The following is a 16,381-nucleotide window of genomic DNA, read 5'->3' as shown; positions in this document are numbered from 1 at the left end:
GTAAAGTAGCCACCGTTAAAGGTCAGTCGTGGTAACTCCAAAGTTTCCATTTCAACATAAAATTCTGAATGAAAGCAGTCAGGCAGAAAGGCAACCACATGATTACAATGCACTGACCAAAGACATTTTTTCCTACAGTCACCAAAGCCGAGAGTGATCATTCGGAAAGGTCAAGTCTGACTGCAAAGAGGAATTCTTTTGGACCTTTTGTAAACACAAGCAAAAGTATTTTCCAAAAATGGCTTCACTTACATCAATAAAACTTGGCAGGTGACCTTACAGTTTACACATTGTCCTCTAGTGTGTAATCTTGTGTGTTAGACACCAAATATAACACGTCCACCATTAATCTTTCAGCAACGGTTTTGGCACGTCTGAATAAAGCCCTAAAGAAACATTTACGCAAAAGTTACGCAGGTTTAAGCAACACAAAGCTGTCTCTTTAACAGCTTAACAATGCCAGCAATTTTATGTATACCATGTCTGAATAGGGCTTGTGATTTACGACATGCTACATGGATTAAAACAAGCTGACATCGTGTTTGTTCCCACGCCCTACATCTGTCGGCCACTATCGGATTGCTTTAGTTTGATTTCAGAATTGCACAACACCAAACCTTGGGATCTCTTTTGTCAGGATGGTGTTCAAGTTTTCGTGTTTCTACAGACTTGGAGAATTTATGACAAGGAGCTCTGAAGCTGTTCAGAGCTTGTGGTGGACCAACACCTTACCAAGACACTAAAGACACACTATGTTGGTGTTTGTATTTAATATGGCACCTATGTGGACACCAGTATCTGATGTTGTGATAATGAATTATGTCCAGCCCTTATGCTGGCAACGACTGCAGTCTCAGTGGATTCAACTTGGTCATCATTGGTTTCTGTAGTTTTTCTATCCTGAGGTTGAAGTTAGTTTTGGAAAAAGTCCACAGCAAGAACATGCAGGCTGTTTTAGGGCAACCCAAACCTTTGAGCGTGTTCCAACTGCAAGAACTACCCATGTAGAACCTCTTTCAGAACCTTGGAGTAGGTTCCACTGAGCAGCGATGAAAAAAACTGCTATGGATGCTCAACACTGATTTGATAAACTCAGAGAGGACAACAACAGCCATTTTTCTCTACGCTTGATTTCCTCACTGACCTCCATCAGCAATGTTAAATTCATCATATTTACGGAACAATCCTCCATCATTCTATTTCCTACGTGCTCGTAGAACTGGAGTTACTGGAGATCCTGCTGAAGCCGTCACCACAGTGGAAACAGTAGGACTGAAAGGGCAGGTCCATTCCTGGAAGCATTTACACCACCTCGCACCTGCCCTGAATTATGCAGTGGAAGGCTCCCGATGCTGCCTGCCATCCTTTCACTCGCTCTTTCCCCTTCCTTTCCTGTCACCTCTCCACTGTCCACAATCAAAATGAAAGCAAAGGGTGAAGGGAAAGTCCTCCTCATCTTACAGATTAACCCTCTGATGCTAAGCTGTAAATCTCTGAAAGCCTATCCTCCATTGCCGGACTCAAATTTAATAACAGCGAGGAAAAATCCTCATTAGAGTCCGGTCTAATAATACAGAATTATTCCATATTGAAACCCTGCCTCGGTCCCATCCTATATGAAAAGCTCTCCCTCTCTCCTGCCCTTGGATTTAATAACACAATGTGATTCCTCATTCAAAGCCTGAACCCCAAGTTCACCGTCACACAACAGTTCCTTATGGGTCCATGCAGGACTTTGACGGGGCGGGGACGAGGAGGTTTTCTACTTTCCCCCTTTCCTACAGGAATGCTCACTTGTCAGCGCGGTGTGGCGGTGGGCTGAAAGAGCCTCCCCCATCCAGCCATTCATCTGACACACAAAGGCAATTTCACAGGAAGACAAGCTTTCTCTCCGCCATTCTTCCTCGCCGCTCCTCATCGTCTCTCTCACACACTCGTTCACACACACACACACACACACTCTCAGGCCGTCATTAGCATGTTAATAGGGCGTCCAGGAGAACATGAACGTGAACCAGTGGGAAATTCGTGCTGAAAAAACAGACACTGAAAAAAGAAGGCATGGGAATGGCAGCATACTTCTGTAGCCGAGGCTTTCTCCTGCCTGACTCCATCTGAGAGGGCTGTTGATTCGTCTGGACCAAAACCGCTCGGAAACACGGCTCAACCTAAAGGCCCTTAATCCATCAGGCTGGTGAATACAAGAGAAGACACCCTGAAGAAAATAAAGCTCTGTTTTCTGGATTGGAAAGTGTTTCCAAGCCTGCTTACAATCAGTTGTGTTGTTTGGTTGTAGTCACTCTTTCAGGCTTTCAGTAAACGTAGCTAGGGCGAGCTGAGTACGATGAATTGGAATTGGAAAAAGTCCTCCTGAAAGTTTAAAAGGGCAGGCAAACAGTTTCTTGCATAATCTTGCATGCTTCGATGTTTGTACTCATTATTAAAGTCAAACAAATTAAGATTTTAAAAATATATAATCAGTACCTACTGTATCATTGTGTACTTCAGATTTTAAGAACAAAAAAAAGTGTATTTTTCTGCTGCGATTCCACCATTTATGTTCATGTCCAAGAGAAACAGATTTTGTATGAAGGCCGGCATCGGAATAAATGTAAGAATCTTCAAAGACTACATCTACATCACATTTTGGGATGACCATCACTGAACAGAGGAGCTGACACCACTCATCAGACACTAACAATGCAGTCCTGAGACCTCTTCCCAGACGGCTCAAGGCCTTTCCATAGCTTCACCTTAGCAGATCCCAACAACTACCATGATGGCCGGGGGGGTCAGAGACCTATATGTGACCTCAGTGACCCTAAGGAGGCTAACAACCCCATAACAGATTAAAGAGCCCATATTAACCTAATTTACTTGTATATAATTGTATTTTGGGGTTCTGCTAAAACCTGTCTACTTGCTTTGTTGTTTAAAAAACCCTAGTTTTTCTTATGCTGCTGCAGCATCTCTTCCTACCGTCTGTCTAAAACGCTCCATTTTAGCTCCCGTGTCTTTACTATCCCCTCGCTGAAAAGCCCAGTCTGCTCTGATGGTTGACGGCACGCCAAACTAACCCCTCGGCAGGCATTATGCAAATGTGTTAGACGGTGTTGTAGTAACGGAAGAAAAACCTGCATTTCAAACGAGGCGCTTCAGGCAATTAAGAAGCTGTGGGAGAGAATCTGTCCCTTTGACGTGGATTTAGGAGTTTGCAGGTTTACGTGCACAAAAAAACAGCAAAAACACAACACGCTGAAGAAAAGGGAAAAACCCAAAAAGCAGAATATAGGCTCTGTAAATGCCTGGGAAATCCCCCCTAGTCATTTTGAACTTAAGTAACCTTTTAATGAGCAGTGAAACATCTTCAACTAGCGCTACCTTGCTAGCTGACATAAGTGGAATTCAAACTTAACAGCACAATTCGCAAATGTTTAACGTTGTAAAAGAAGAGATTTGTTGAATTACTAACAGTAAAGCCAGCTTTCTCAAAAGGGCTTAATAAGATTGGGATTTTTCTTGGCTTCTGCTTTTCCGCTAGGCTACCTAGCCCAGACTTTTTGAATGCAAGCTAGTTAGCCTACCTTGCTAGCTTGCTAGCTAAGTGAAAAAAAACTACCTTACTAGCACTATGCACCTTTTTATTATGAGCTGTTTTGACATTGAATAGTAGGTAAACACAGGTGTGACATTAATTAAAGCTCTGTACCCAAACATTAATGTCATCCCCTGTGTTTACCTATTCTTTAATGTCAAAATGGCCGCTGTGTACACGGTGTGCTCGTTTTGTCAATTGTTAAACGTCATAAAGCGACAGTGATTAACAGCACATAACCAACACCATGTGGGCATTCGTTGAGGTTTCGACAGCATTTCCACAAATCCAGTCCAGAAATAGCGTAATGCCCTTTGTGTAAATGGAAAAACATCCAAAAAAACAAACACCAAGTCAACGCTCCAACGCAATATGAATGCCACACTAATTTAACGTCCAAGGAAACACAGAACAGCTGGAAACAATACAACTTTCTGATCTCTGTATATTTTGGGTGTGCTAGCCCTTTAAACCAGCTCAATGGGCTGCCAAAGAGCTCATCACAGGTCGGAAGTGCAGTTGCATAAGAGCATCCGTGGTGGAACATGTATTTATGATGACGCCCGCTTGCCCTTTGCAGTCAGGTTATAAATAGCTGTGTGCCTTTGGGTGGCCCTTCAGAGCAGGTGCCTGAGAGCTCATCAGAGCGCTGACAAACCAATGCCGTGATTCAGGGCATGCCAATAATAATAAAAATAAAAGTCACGCAGATGTCACATGCTGTTTACTCTGCAGCAGATAAGCTCTCATATGATGATGGCATCTTACTAAAACATTTATACCTGTGTGTGCGCATATCTATAGGGGTTACTAAATCATTCAGAGCGCCTTCTCCTGCTCACTGCTGGGTTTTCGTCTGCAGCTCATTATCCTCCATTATGTGCACACTGCTGACATGTAAAAGACTTTTAAACGGCACACAATCTGAATGTAAATACGACACTTTAAGAGAATTATTGTAGGGCTGTCAGCAGGTCTTGAATTCGACACAGTCCTGCATGTGACAGACATGTGACAGATCATTGCAGGTAAAATACTGGGTTTCATCATCTAATTAAAACTTTCCCTGACTGCCGGGCTGTCCAAAAAAAAAAAAAAAAACTGATGCTAAGGAGGCCAGGCATTAATCAACCTCACAGCGCTCTCTGCTTCATCTCATTAATAGTCCAACCATTATTTCGTTCTCTCTTCTCTGCGTGAAATAATGGGAAACTATATTTGGCAACGAGAAGCTCTATTGTGTTACAGCCGGTCTTGAGGCAACTTAAGGGAACACTCCCTGATTGTGTTACAGCTCCAAAGGGTGCTCGGGTTAAGTCTTAACAGCTCTGCAGCACAGCCAGTTGTTGTTGTTTTGGCTGTTTGGGGGCAGAGCAGCAGAGTACAATCATTCCTAATTTTATTTATTCATGATGATGTGTCATGTGCTTGTAGAGAATCAGGCTCTCATTCAGCTCACTAGTGTGACACATCAGTGTGATTACAGTGACCCTGATATGTTAAATATGTACTGCCATGAGAAATAAAGGTATTTTAATTTTGTACAAACTCTTAAGAAGAAGAAATGTATTGAAGTTTTTGGAATAGAGGCTGATTTCACCAATGCAAGGAGCCTTTCACAAGCCAGTATAAATGATTGTTCTTCACTGTGACAAGAGAAAATCCAATATATTAAGCATATGCAATAAAATAATGATTAAAATGAATTAACCTAGCAGCATTTAAACCTAGTAGGGTTTATAAGCTGACACAAAACAATATTAGCATTCACGTGAGGTTCTGTGTCCTACATATGCTCCACTTTTAGCTCTGTTTTTGGTCTCCTCCACCACCGAAGGAAACATCTGACTCTTTAGCTGCTTCACACTATTAACAATGTGTGAACAAGGTTGATGAGCGCGCTGGGGCAGAACCCAAACACTACAGCTGCAGGCATTACAACCAAAGCAATGAGCTGAAAGATGCTAAAACGCTCCACAGCACCAGGGGGAACTGACTGTCCGTGGGTTCGTCACGTCTTTCCCGTTGCACATAATCGTTTGACCTACTGCCCACATAAAAACACAGGTTAGAGAGATGAGTAATTGCCCAAACTGCCCATCTACCGAGCATTAGATGCTATTCTTAGTGCGGTCCAGTCTGCAGCGATGAGCAAGCGTCTGGCTGTGCAGCTCAGCACACGCTGAGGAGACACCTGATACCTTCTATCACCGACTTGAGCGATCAGATTAATGCTGGATATACTTCAAAAAGGACAGATGAAACTTTTCAGCAGTTCTTTTGATTTGATTGTATATGAGTGACCCAGACAGACGGACTCACCCTGACGTAATACTCATTGTGAGTGATGATTCTGATGCAGGAAACACTAAACGTGGTTTCTTGTTCAGCAGTCATGTGGCGTCAGTCAGCACATCGCCATGCTCGGCTGCGTGACCTTTTTTGACTGACTTGTGGTTTGTGTTTCATTTTTACTCGATTTGCTGCATTTCACAATCGTAGAAATTACGAAACAAAGCGAATTAAAGGGAATTTTTCACACGCGTCACGGGGCGCCTCAGCTTCCACGGCTGTTGCTCATTGTGGTAAAACCGTCGCGGTGACGCAGTAGTCAAGCTGAAGGGCTCCTCTCCCACCACTTCCTCCTCCCAACGCCAAAACACAAAGCACAGAAAGCGCACCTGAAACTCTTGCTCGTGTTACATTTCAGTTCAGCTCTCAGATTCCCTCTCAGCATCTGGCCCACAACAACACAACCCGCTGCACAAACAGCATGAAAAGTCAGCAGAAGAGCTGCAGTTGTTCCCTGGTAAAGGACGACGATTACTTTTCCAAGATAAAAATGAAAATTGATCATTAGAGTAATGAATGAATAATAGTTTCAGCCCCAAACAAAAATGTCAGTAGCTTGGATATAGTAATGTGTAATCATTTGGAGCTATCTGTCAGTATTTTGACAAAAAAAAGGTAAACTTAAAAGCATTTTCCAGATCATAAACCCCTTCATGTGAGGAAAACCTTACATTGTGGAAAGCTCTGCAAAAAGTGGACCGACTTCGTGTATTGTTTTTTTTTTTTTTGCAAAACAACTGTGTAAGTATAAGTCAAGTATGTCCATTCACTGTGGGGCAGTAAAGCTGGACAGAGTTTTTAAGTTCATGAGAGGACATCTGAGAAGCATTTGAATGACGCCTCCAAACAGAAACAAGCCTGTAAACTGTAAACCTATAAGACATAAAATCAGCCTTCTCAGCTTTTATGCTCGGTTTCTTGCACCACTGTCTTCACAAGCCTTAAACCCAAGACCAGGTTAAAGGTCTACAAACAATAAAGACCGTCTGCTTTAAAAGTCGTAACTACTTCTGCTGCAACACTTACAATCCACCACAATAAACTGTATCTCACATAAGGCTCAGAACACTTCAGACTACAGTGTGTTGGAAATGTAAGCTCCAATCTCCTCTGATTTGTGAAATCACGCTTTTTAAATAAACCATAAATAGTGGCCAGAAAAATGCTTAAAGCTCACACAAGTGAAGGCAGCTCAGTGTTGGTGTGAGGTTCCCTCCACTGCCGCCGCCTCCCGCTCACACAGAAAGCCTGAGTGACATCAGACGCCTCAGGAATGCCAACGTAGTAAGAAAGAGAAAACAGTGAAAGAAATCCCTGTGGAAGGAGAGATGCTGCTCAACAAGACCGGCTGGTTTGCTGTAATGACACCAAGTGTGCTTATCTGTGCAGGTAGAACCTGAATAGCAGTGTCTCATTGACTTGTACGGCTGCTTTTCCATTTTCCTCATCGCCCCGAGTCCCTGTGGTTAACACAAGCATTTAATCGCCCCAGCATGAGTGAATGGAGGAGCCAGACTGAGAACACGATTCAGAGACGGGCAGCTGGTTAATGTCAACTGTACATAATTAATAGTTACATTGTGTATTCGGTGCAATAACTGAATGAGAAATAAACAACCTGATATACAGTAATGTGAAATGTACGACTAAATGGCTGTTACTGCACACATCCTACAGCTGTGGACAGACGATGAGACAACATGGACACAGATGGACATGGTCCCCAAGTAGGGCTGGGTCATATCATACCGTGCACAGTAGTACTGGTGTAATGTTAGGGGATGATATGGAATTGAAAGAACACGATAAAATGTGAGTGAAACGTGCAGCCCCGTTGTTTTCTCCAGTCTAATGCACATGGAGCCAGAAGCATGGTGGCGACTGAGGAGGAGGGCGAACGCAGCGCATCTGGACCTGAATGTCGGAACATTTGGTCGTTGTGGTGGTGTCCGCACAGCAATTTAGAGATCCGAATATTCGCCTGCCACCCTCCACTACCCTCTCCTGCCGCCGCCGCCACCACCCGATGGTGGAAACAGAACTGTGACCACTAACCTGAACTGGCAGTAGCAGCCAAGTCCTGCCTGTGCGTCCCGCCCACTTCCACCCCGTCAGTCTGAATATTCACCTGCTGCTATAAAGCAACTCTACTTTTGTGGATACTCTGCATTGTTCTGCTCAGGATTTGTCAGCCCACTTCCATTCGAAATGCCTTTTATTATACAAAGCAATTTACAACTTATGCACTATTGATTTTGGTACAATATAGCTGTAATGCACATCAAAAACAGCTGCTTGCTAAATGGAAAAGAAATTGTCCTTTTGTTTTTATTTGCACCAATAAAGTTGTGCAGTTTTGAAGTATTTTGTCCAGCGTCAATTATATCGTCAGTTATGTCGCAAATTTTCTCATTTATATGGTGATCAATATTTTTGGCCATACCACCCTATCGCCCTATCCCCAAGACACCCACATCCTCTTATCTTTTTCTACTAACTTTACATCTATTTACATCTCTCTTCAGTGATTGAGCATTTAATTTTGTAGCTCTTTGATTGTTAACAGCCGATCTGGTGCAGGAGTCTAGAAGGCGTGTTCAGTAATCAGACGTCAGCCGTGGAAGCAGCATGGATCACATGGTCTATTGACAGTCCAGTGATACTTCATTTTTAAATTGATGTTATTGATGTAATATAAGGATGTTCCAAATGACCAAAGTTCAAACAAACAACAGTCAGGATTCAGACAAACCCTGCAGGAGCTTCAAGACAAATAAAGAGCGACTAACAAACGACTGGTGACTGTCTCCACATTCTTCAGCTGAAGAAGCGTGATCACACTCACCAAGTGTGCTCATGAGGTAAGCAATAATCCAGCCACAGGCTGATTACTATCAGATCTCACACCCTGACAGAAGAGGAAGTGAGCTGTGCCGCCTCCCACAGCTGCTGCTCTGCTCACTGAGTAAGACTTCAGCAGAACTGTCACAGAGAGACTGGAAGTTTGGCTGACGTCTGGTGGTGATACAACGGTCCACTGATGTTAATGCAGATGATTACTCACCATTTTCTATGAAGTGAAGTTTCTGCTGCTTTCAGACATTCTGGCTGGATTCAGGCTCGTGTTACCACCTGTCATGTTCCAAATGTGTTCAGATAGACGTTAAACTGGATGTTAATGACCAGCAAACGTGCATAATGTGTTAGAATAATGATTTCAGATTTGACATAGTGATCTAAGACCTGTCAAAGCTTAGGGTTTTTTGTTTGTTTGTAACTTTGTTTAAATGTTTGTCCCCACTTCAGACTGTAGATTAAAGCTTGATGCAGCCACTGTGACGTCACCATGTCCACAGTGGATCATCCTGTTAGTTGTTTGGTCTATAAAATGTCAGTAAATGTTCGAGAAAAAGTCAACCAGTGTTTCCTAAAGTCCAAGATGACGTCCTCAAATGTGTTGTTTTGTGCAAAACCCAAAGAGATTCCGTTTACTGGCATAGAGGAACCAACAACCAGAAAATATTTACATTTTAAGGAACTGGAATCTGAGAATTTTGACTTTTTGGACTCACTGATCAAAATAGTGACAATCTAATGGTAGACACAGAACCAATTAGTGGCCTAATCCATACTGCTATATGAACCACTGTACCACCATTGAAGCCTGGAGTTTGACATTTGGCTGTTGCCATATTGTTGTTGTTTTTAAAACCAGACATAATCATTAAGGTGTGGATCTGACTGAGAACTGGAGGACGCTACACACAGTGATGTGGTAGCAGCTCGTCATTTACAAGACAGCTTCACCCTAAAACATACGCTGCATTATCATCTATTGGACGCTAAATGGGACCATAATTTACTAAATGATCATCACGCTGCACCGAAGGAGACTTGAAACGAGTGATTGAGACCATAAACTCATTAGGAAAACGTTTACTGAGGTAATAAATGGAGGGGGAAGCGGGTTCATTTCCTCCTTGACTTCAATACAATCCGACTTCTCTCTACCACCAGAGGAGTCGCCCCCTGCTGGTCACATCCATCCTTTATATGCAGCCTATGGCCACCATGAAGTATCAGTCTAACGGTCTTGTTCTTAGCTTTCTGTTTCAGCTTCTTCACTAACTTGTAGTTTTCCTGGCAGCTCCTGCAATTTGGATTTATCATCAAGCTTCATTTCAACATTCCTGTATAACAGATTTAAAAAATGACCAGATAGCATCAAAACGTGACGGTCACAAGGAGGACGGCATGTATTTAAACTCTGGTCACATGTGTGAAGTCTATTCAAAATTGCAGCCTTTCTGTTTGTTAATTGCATTATTTGAAACTGATAATCAGAACTCTTGATTGATAAATATATTGATATTTCTTGAGCATAAATGCATCGTCTGAATCCTGAATCCTTCAGTTTTCTGCTGTTGGTCAGAGAAAAACAAGCAACTTAAAGATGTCAGCTTGAACTGCAGAAAATGTTTTTCTTGCATTTTATAGACACCCTGATTAAAAAGAAACAGCTTAATCCATACTGAAAATAATTAGTAGCAACAAAAATGATCAATTCTATGTGATTATTGTCCAATAAAGTGAGCTGTCTGCCTGAAACACAATGAAATCCCAAACTACACATTCTCTAAAGCACCGATTCTGTCTAATTACTGAGCCCGAGTTCAACAGAATTTGCAAACACCGCTCTGTGTTGGCCGTCCAACAGAACACAAACAGGATCGGACCCAGACTTGGCCGGGTGACGGCGGCCGAGGAAGAGAGGTGGGAGGGAAGGAACAGGCGGTGCTCACACAATGAAGCCATGAGGAAATGAGCGGAGAGGAAAGAGAAGGAAGGAGAGGAAGAATGGCCATTGACAAGCCTGCAGCGGCTGGTGTGCAGGTTGAGTCAGGTTCACTGGGACGTGATCGGCAGTTCTGGCTCAGGATCAGACCTTCATACTTTGCTCATGTTTGGACTTTACAGAATGCCGTGACGTGCATCAGACTGGCGTTGTGTTTGTGCTTGTCGTCGGTGCAGCCTGTGAGTTAGTGTGGGCAGGTACGGGACACAAACAGCAAACAGAATCTACTGATCAGGCCCTTCCCTCCTGTGAGCTCACGCTGCCGCTCCACACACTTTACCGAAGCCAACGAGGAAACAAGGCAGCAGTGTGAGGATGAATGGAGCCACAGAGGCCTTATCTTGATGCTGGGACGCCGAGGAACAACTTCTACACCGAGACTCTCCAACCATGAGGAAGTCTAACATACACACACCTCCTTCAGCCAGGTTGTCTGTGTGACCCAACAGGCTGCTTATAAGGAAACATTTCTGCATCGTGTGGTTCAAGTCTGGCGACACCACGGAGACAAAAAGGAAAAGTAGCTCCCTGATAGCATCTGTGAACATGAGTCCAGTCAGAAGACCTGCTTCAGACAACCTTCATCTCAGGCCCTCAGAGCCAACACAGGATTCTTAGTCACCCCTTTGCTGTTTTGATTCAAAGCCACCATAGTTCAATATCCTATAACTGAATAATTATGTTGGATAGGCCGAGTGTATCCGTGTATGTGACGCTTGAACACATCAGTTTTTCAGATGTTTGCAGCTGGAGTCAACTATCAGGTCTGATGTTCAGCAGACTTCCAGTTAGTGGTACAACTGCTGATAAAATAAACTTAAAATGTTCTACTTGATGCAGCTGCCTCCCTCCACAGCACCGTCTGACGGGTCACACATGACCAGCAACAGCCAATCAACAGTTTTAAATTAAACACATAGTAAACATGAATTAAAAAGGCATTTCTATGTTGCAGCCACCATGTGAATCACACCTTGAGGTCCATTGAGTAGGTTTTCTGGAGTTTTTTTTTTTGATCCTCATCAGCAGATGGACTTTGTTGTCATTGAACTGGAGATGTTCAAACTTTTTTATGTCACATGAAGATCACATGATGTGATCAAGAGTTTAATCAGATGGTGAGTCTGAGGTGATACGAAGCAGAGGAGGTTTGTGGCCTTTTTGCTTTAACCAAAGAGTTGATGAGAGTCTTTAAATCTATTTATTATGTATTCATTAACAATACAGTTAATTTCAAGGTTAGTGATTTATTGTTATGATTAACTGCGTTGCCCTCCTGGCTAGGAGGTTATGACACTGACTCTGCTGTCATTACATGAATGACTACAATCTATTAAACATGTAGGTATGAGTGTGTCGGTGAGATAACTTCTATCTTCAGCAGATATTTTCAGGTTAATAATTATTGCAGATAAATGTCAGTAAAACGCCCCAAACTGCCTTCTGGTCAATTTCACGTCATCATTAACTTTGGATCTGTTGATCAAACAAACGATCTGGAGACGTTATCTCCTCACAACCCTGCATGCATTCACTCCCCCGCTCCTCTAAGATGCCCTGTGTGCTTCCAGATGGAAACCCGTTTCCTCTCATCTTTGTTTTTCACTCACAAACCTGACCTATTAGCGCTCTGTGCCAGCTGAGCTCTGCTGCCAAACTGCAGGCTGAAATAAAGCCTGTGTGGAGTAGAACTCAGTGGTCCTTGCCACCATTCTTTCAAACAGCTCTGAATGTGATCTCCAAAATAAGCTGCATTGCTCCAGATTTAAACTAGAACAACCGTCTCTGTGTGTGCAGCGTCCAGGCCTCCTCTCTGGGGCTGACAGCTTCACCAACACAGGTCAAGCCTCATGTTTGACCAAGGACATTGTTCACAGACAGCCTGCATAGACCAACGTTTAACCTCCAGTCAGACCCGCATTCAGCATCAGCACCACACTGGAAGGACAAGTAGGGAACTCTAACAGTTACTGCATCTGCTCTGTGCTGTCAGAGAAGGTCACAAGGTCAAGCTTCATATTCTGTGCACATAGATTCAGTAATGAACCGTCTGCTCAGGCTCACACCAGGAGGTGCTGCTCAAAAGCACATCAGCTCCATGTTGGGAGCAGCTTCACTGCTGACAGGATGTGATGCTGCTCATCCACAACCACACCTGTTAGCTGCTCTAAGTCTGCTCCGCTGCAGGACATGACAGAGTTGGCAGAGCTGCTGTGTGTAGCAGCGACACCAGGCCCGCAGCATCCTCCTCCTCCATCCCTGCACCAGCAGCAGCAGCAGCATCAGACTCACCCAGCGTCTTCACTGCGATCTGCCTCGTCAGAGGCGGCGGCAGGTTGATGCAGACCAGATCCACATCCTGATGCAGCAGCACGTCGTCGATCCGGTTGGTGTAAAACGGTACGTTCATCTCCTTGGCCAGCTCCTCCGCCTCCTCCTGCGTCCGGCCCCACAGCGCTTTGACGGCGAAGCCCTCGTTCTTGAGCAGCGGGATGATCACCCTGGCGGTCAGGCTGGTGCCGAACACGCCGACCCCGGGAAGCATGGCGGGGCTTTACTCGTCCGATTTGGTTCTGTCTGGTTTCACTGAGTCTCTGCAGCTCCGGCTGAAGCCAGAGCTGCTGCTGCTGCAGCGGCAGCGGCTGATCGGAGGGACGGCGGCACCGTCAGGTTGGCCATCCACCTGCAGGCTCACAGCCGCGCTGCTGCATTCTCCGGCGGCTCCGCGATCCGCCGTCAACTGCTGCTTTCCCCCTAAAATAATCCGGAGACAGATGCGGGCTTGAGTCAGGCGTTAAAAGGAAGGATTCAAATGCACCATTCCGCTCCGTAGCTGACAGCGAGCAGCGCACTGACTGCGCCAAGCGGCGGAGGGCATGTCACCTCCTCCCCGGTCCGGCGGTTCTTCTCCCGGCTGGTCGCTCCTCCAGATGCGGGTGTGACACCTGAGAGGCCCGGTGTGTGTGTGTGTGTGTGTGTGTGTGTGTGTGACGGCCGGCTGGCAGAAGCAGCCCGTCGCCCTGTGCCCGCTCCCCGGAGGATCCCGCAGCAGCAGCAGCGCTTTCTGCTGAAGGCTGCTATTGATGTTGAGCCCAGACAGACCTGCTGTCAAGTCACACGCGCTGACCGGAAGAGCCGCTAGTAGCGTCCTTTCAACATAAAAGCGTCACTGACGCAACTATGCATCAGCAAGTGAGCTCCAGAGATATAACTCCATCTGGTCGTTGATTGAACCATAAACACTGAAACCTGTGTGTCAAAGTATTTAAAGTCTTAAAAATAATACTTTTGTGCCTTAAACTATATCAGATGTAACGTTACACCGTTAATTCCTCTAGAATGTGAAGATTTACACAATACTAACATGTTAACTTCAGTACCGTTCTTAACTCTATTTTTTTTTTTTGAGCGATCTACTATTATTTTACAGTTTTTCCTGCGATTTGCTGATTTGCAAATTTGCAAATTAGTAAAATCATAGAAAAAAGGGTTAATTTGCATGTTTACTGTAAACAAACCAAAAGGTCAAACCTGTAAATAATGTTTGAATCAGTTTTTACAAATATTAACTGTTTGCGTACAGTGTTTGACTGTAAAATGACTCTATTTTATACTGCATGTATTCTATAAAATATCATTATTTTCCGGATATTTGCTGGTTTTTCAAAGAAAACTTGTGTATGTTATGGATAAAAATTGTAAATAACTTTAACTATTATTTTATAAATAACATCATAGAAAAAAAAGTGTTTATTTACATGCTTACTGGATGCAGAGTTGCTCTTTACATTTTATAATTTAGTCACAAGACAGGTTGTTGACATGTAGATGTGCACAGCAAAACCAGTGACCAACAGCAGGAGGATTTTTGTAATATGTATTGCAGAAAAATTAAATTTTATAGTGTATTATGTATTTTTTTTCAATATCTTGCAGCCCAACTGTGATTTATGTTGACACAACTAACTTGGATCATTCTTTCTGTACAATCACTGATGAATAAGTCACTTGGCTTTTATTTAACTGCACTTTTCCGGTTTCTCTCTGTGTATTTGTGTGACTTGACGTCGCTCACACTTAACTCTCCTCCCAGTTTAACCCTTCAGCTCCTGGACAGGCTTATGCAGCCGAGCCCATTGAAGTGAAGGGACACTGAGGGAGCTCTTCTGTGTGCTGCATTTATTCTATGAAATCAGATCCAAGCTCTTCTCACAGTCTGCTTACAGTCATTTCAGGAAAAGAAGTGACAACTCTTAAAATAATCACTTTAACATTAATATGGTACAGACATGTATTTCTTATGGGCTGTCATTTTCTGAAAGGAAACAAGAGCATTTTAAAGGTGCTACATCATACTGGCAGCGTTTCCAGTTATGCTTTAAAGGATTTTCTGCCAAAACATCTAATTAAGAATCAACTTTTGTACCAAGCTCCAGTGGGCAGCTCTCCTCACCCGGCTTCACAGACAACTGAGCATCTAACCCTGCAGGACACCTCAGCCTTTACGCCTCACAGAGCCAAATAACACAGACCGACACATGCTGCTAGACAGACGCTGTCAGCGGGAAAAGCATCATTTTCCAGGTTTAAGAGATGACGGAGCGGAGCTACTTTGAATTCTTCAGCAGGGATCAGGAGCCTTTGAAGTGAACAGAGGATTTGAATTTCATCAAGGCCGAGTCCACAGCGAGCTGCTCTTCTCTGCATCGTCCAATTCTGGGTTTAATAAAGCAGACGTCTCACACACTGTGGCCTCACTGAGGATTTTACTCCAGCAGTTGATTAACTGGCTTTTAATCTGTGGATATAAATATTTAAAAACTCAGGCAGAATGTGTCAATTCACTGCACAGACCAACTGAAGGGACTTTTTGGGCCAAGATGAGAGTTTGTTTCGACGCTAACTGATGCAAGAGATGTGATGGCCTCAGTCACTCATCCTCCCATCTCACTTGGATTTGCTGTGATATCATTAGATTCTCACATTATTAGTGTTTTTGACATTTTTAAATTGGACATTCAAATTGGAATTTTTAGTCACAGTAAGACTGAATCATCACAGCAGCTAGTCCACTGAATGATGTGCAGTTTTGGAGTTGAAGGTCCCAGGAGGCCTCACAGCAAGAAGGTCACCGGTTCACATCCTGGTGAGGACACCCGGGATCGTCCTGTGTGGAGTCTCCATGTTCTCCCCGTGCAGTGTGGGTTCTCTCTGGGTTCTCCAGCTTCCTCCCACACAGTCCAAAAACATGTTGAGGTTTATTGGTGATTTTAAATTGTCCGTAGGTGTGAATATGAGTGTGCTTGGTTGTCTGTCTCTAAGTGTAGCCCTGTGATAGACTGGTGACCTGTCCAGGGTGTCCCCTTCCTTCACACTGAATCAGCTGGCATAGGCTCCAGTCCCCCATGACCCCAGTGAGGATTAAGTGGTGTATAGATGATGGACGGATGGAAGGTCCCAGGAGGATGAATCCTACTAATGTGCTTCAGAGAAATGTACTGGAGGTTCATTGTCCCCAGATGATGTGTTGTGGCAATGCTGACTTCTTATTTGGCTCCATCATCAGGTCTAAGTTTGAA

General features: G+C 43.9%; 1 protein-coding gene across 2 annotated transcripts in view; it reads right to left on the bottom strand.

Annotated features, from left to right (window-relative positions):
* Window positions 1-16,381, bottom strand: part of gfod1 (glucose-fructose oxidoreductase domain containing 1) — a 55,988-nt gene that overhangs the window by 27,025 nt on the left and 12,582 nt on the right. The window contains exon 3 of one of the 2 annotated variants that reach the window (XM_008287714.1): window positions 13,095-13,876. In XM_008287714.1, the coding sequence (XP_008285936.1) occupies window positions 13,095-13,347 (253 nt within the window). In that variant the 5' untranslated portion in view covers window positions 13,348-13,876. Of the gene's footprint in view, window positions 1-13,094; window positions 14,198-16,381 lie in introns of those variants that run through there. The other variant, XM_008287713.1, reaches the window with a different exon arrangement.

This window comes from Stegastes partitus, unplaced genomic scaffold (assembly GCF_000690725.1).
Source record: "Stegastes partitus isolate 25-593 unplaced genomic scaffold, Stegastes_partitus-1.0.2 Scaffold516, whole genome shotgun sequence".
Taxonomy (NCBI): Eukaryota; Metazoa; Chordata; class Actinopteri; family Pomacentridae; genus Stegastes; species Stegastes partitus.
The sequence above is the reverse complement of the archived record's forward strand: the minus strand, read 5'-3'. Positions and strand labels throughout refer to the sequence as shown.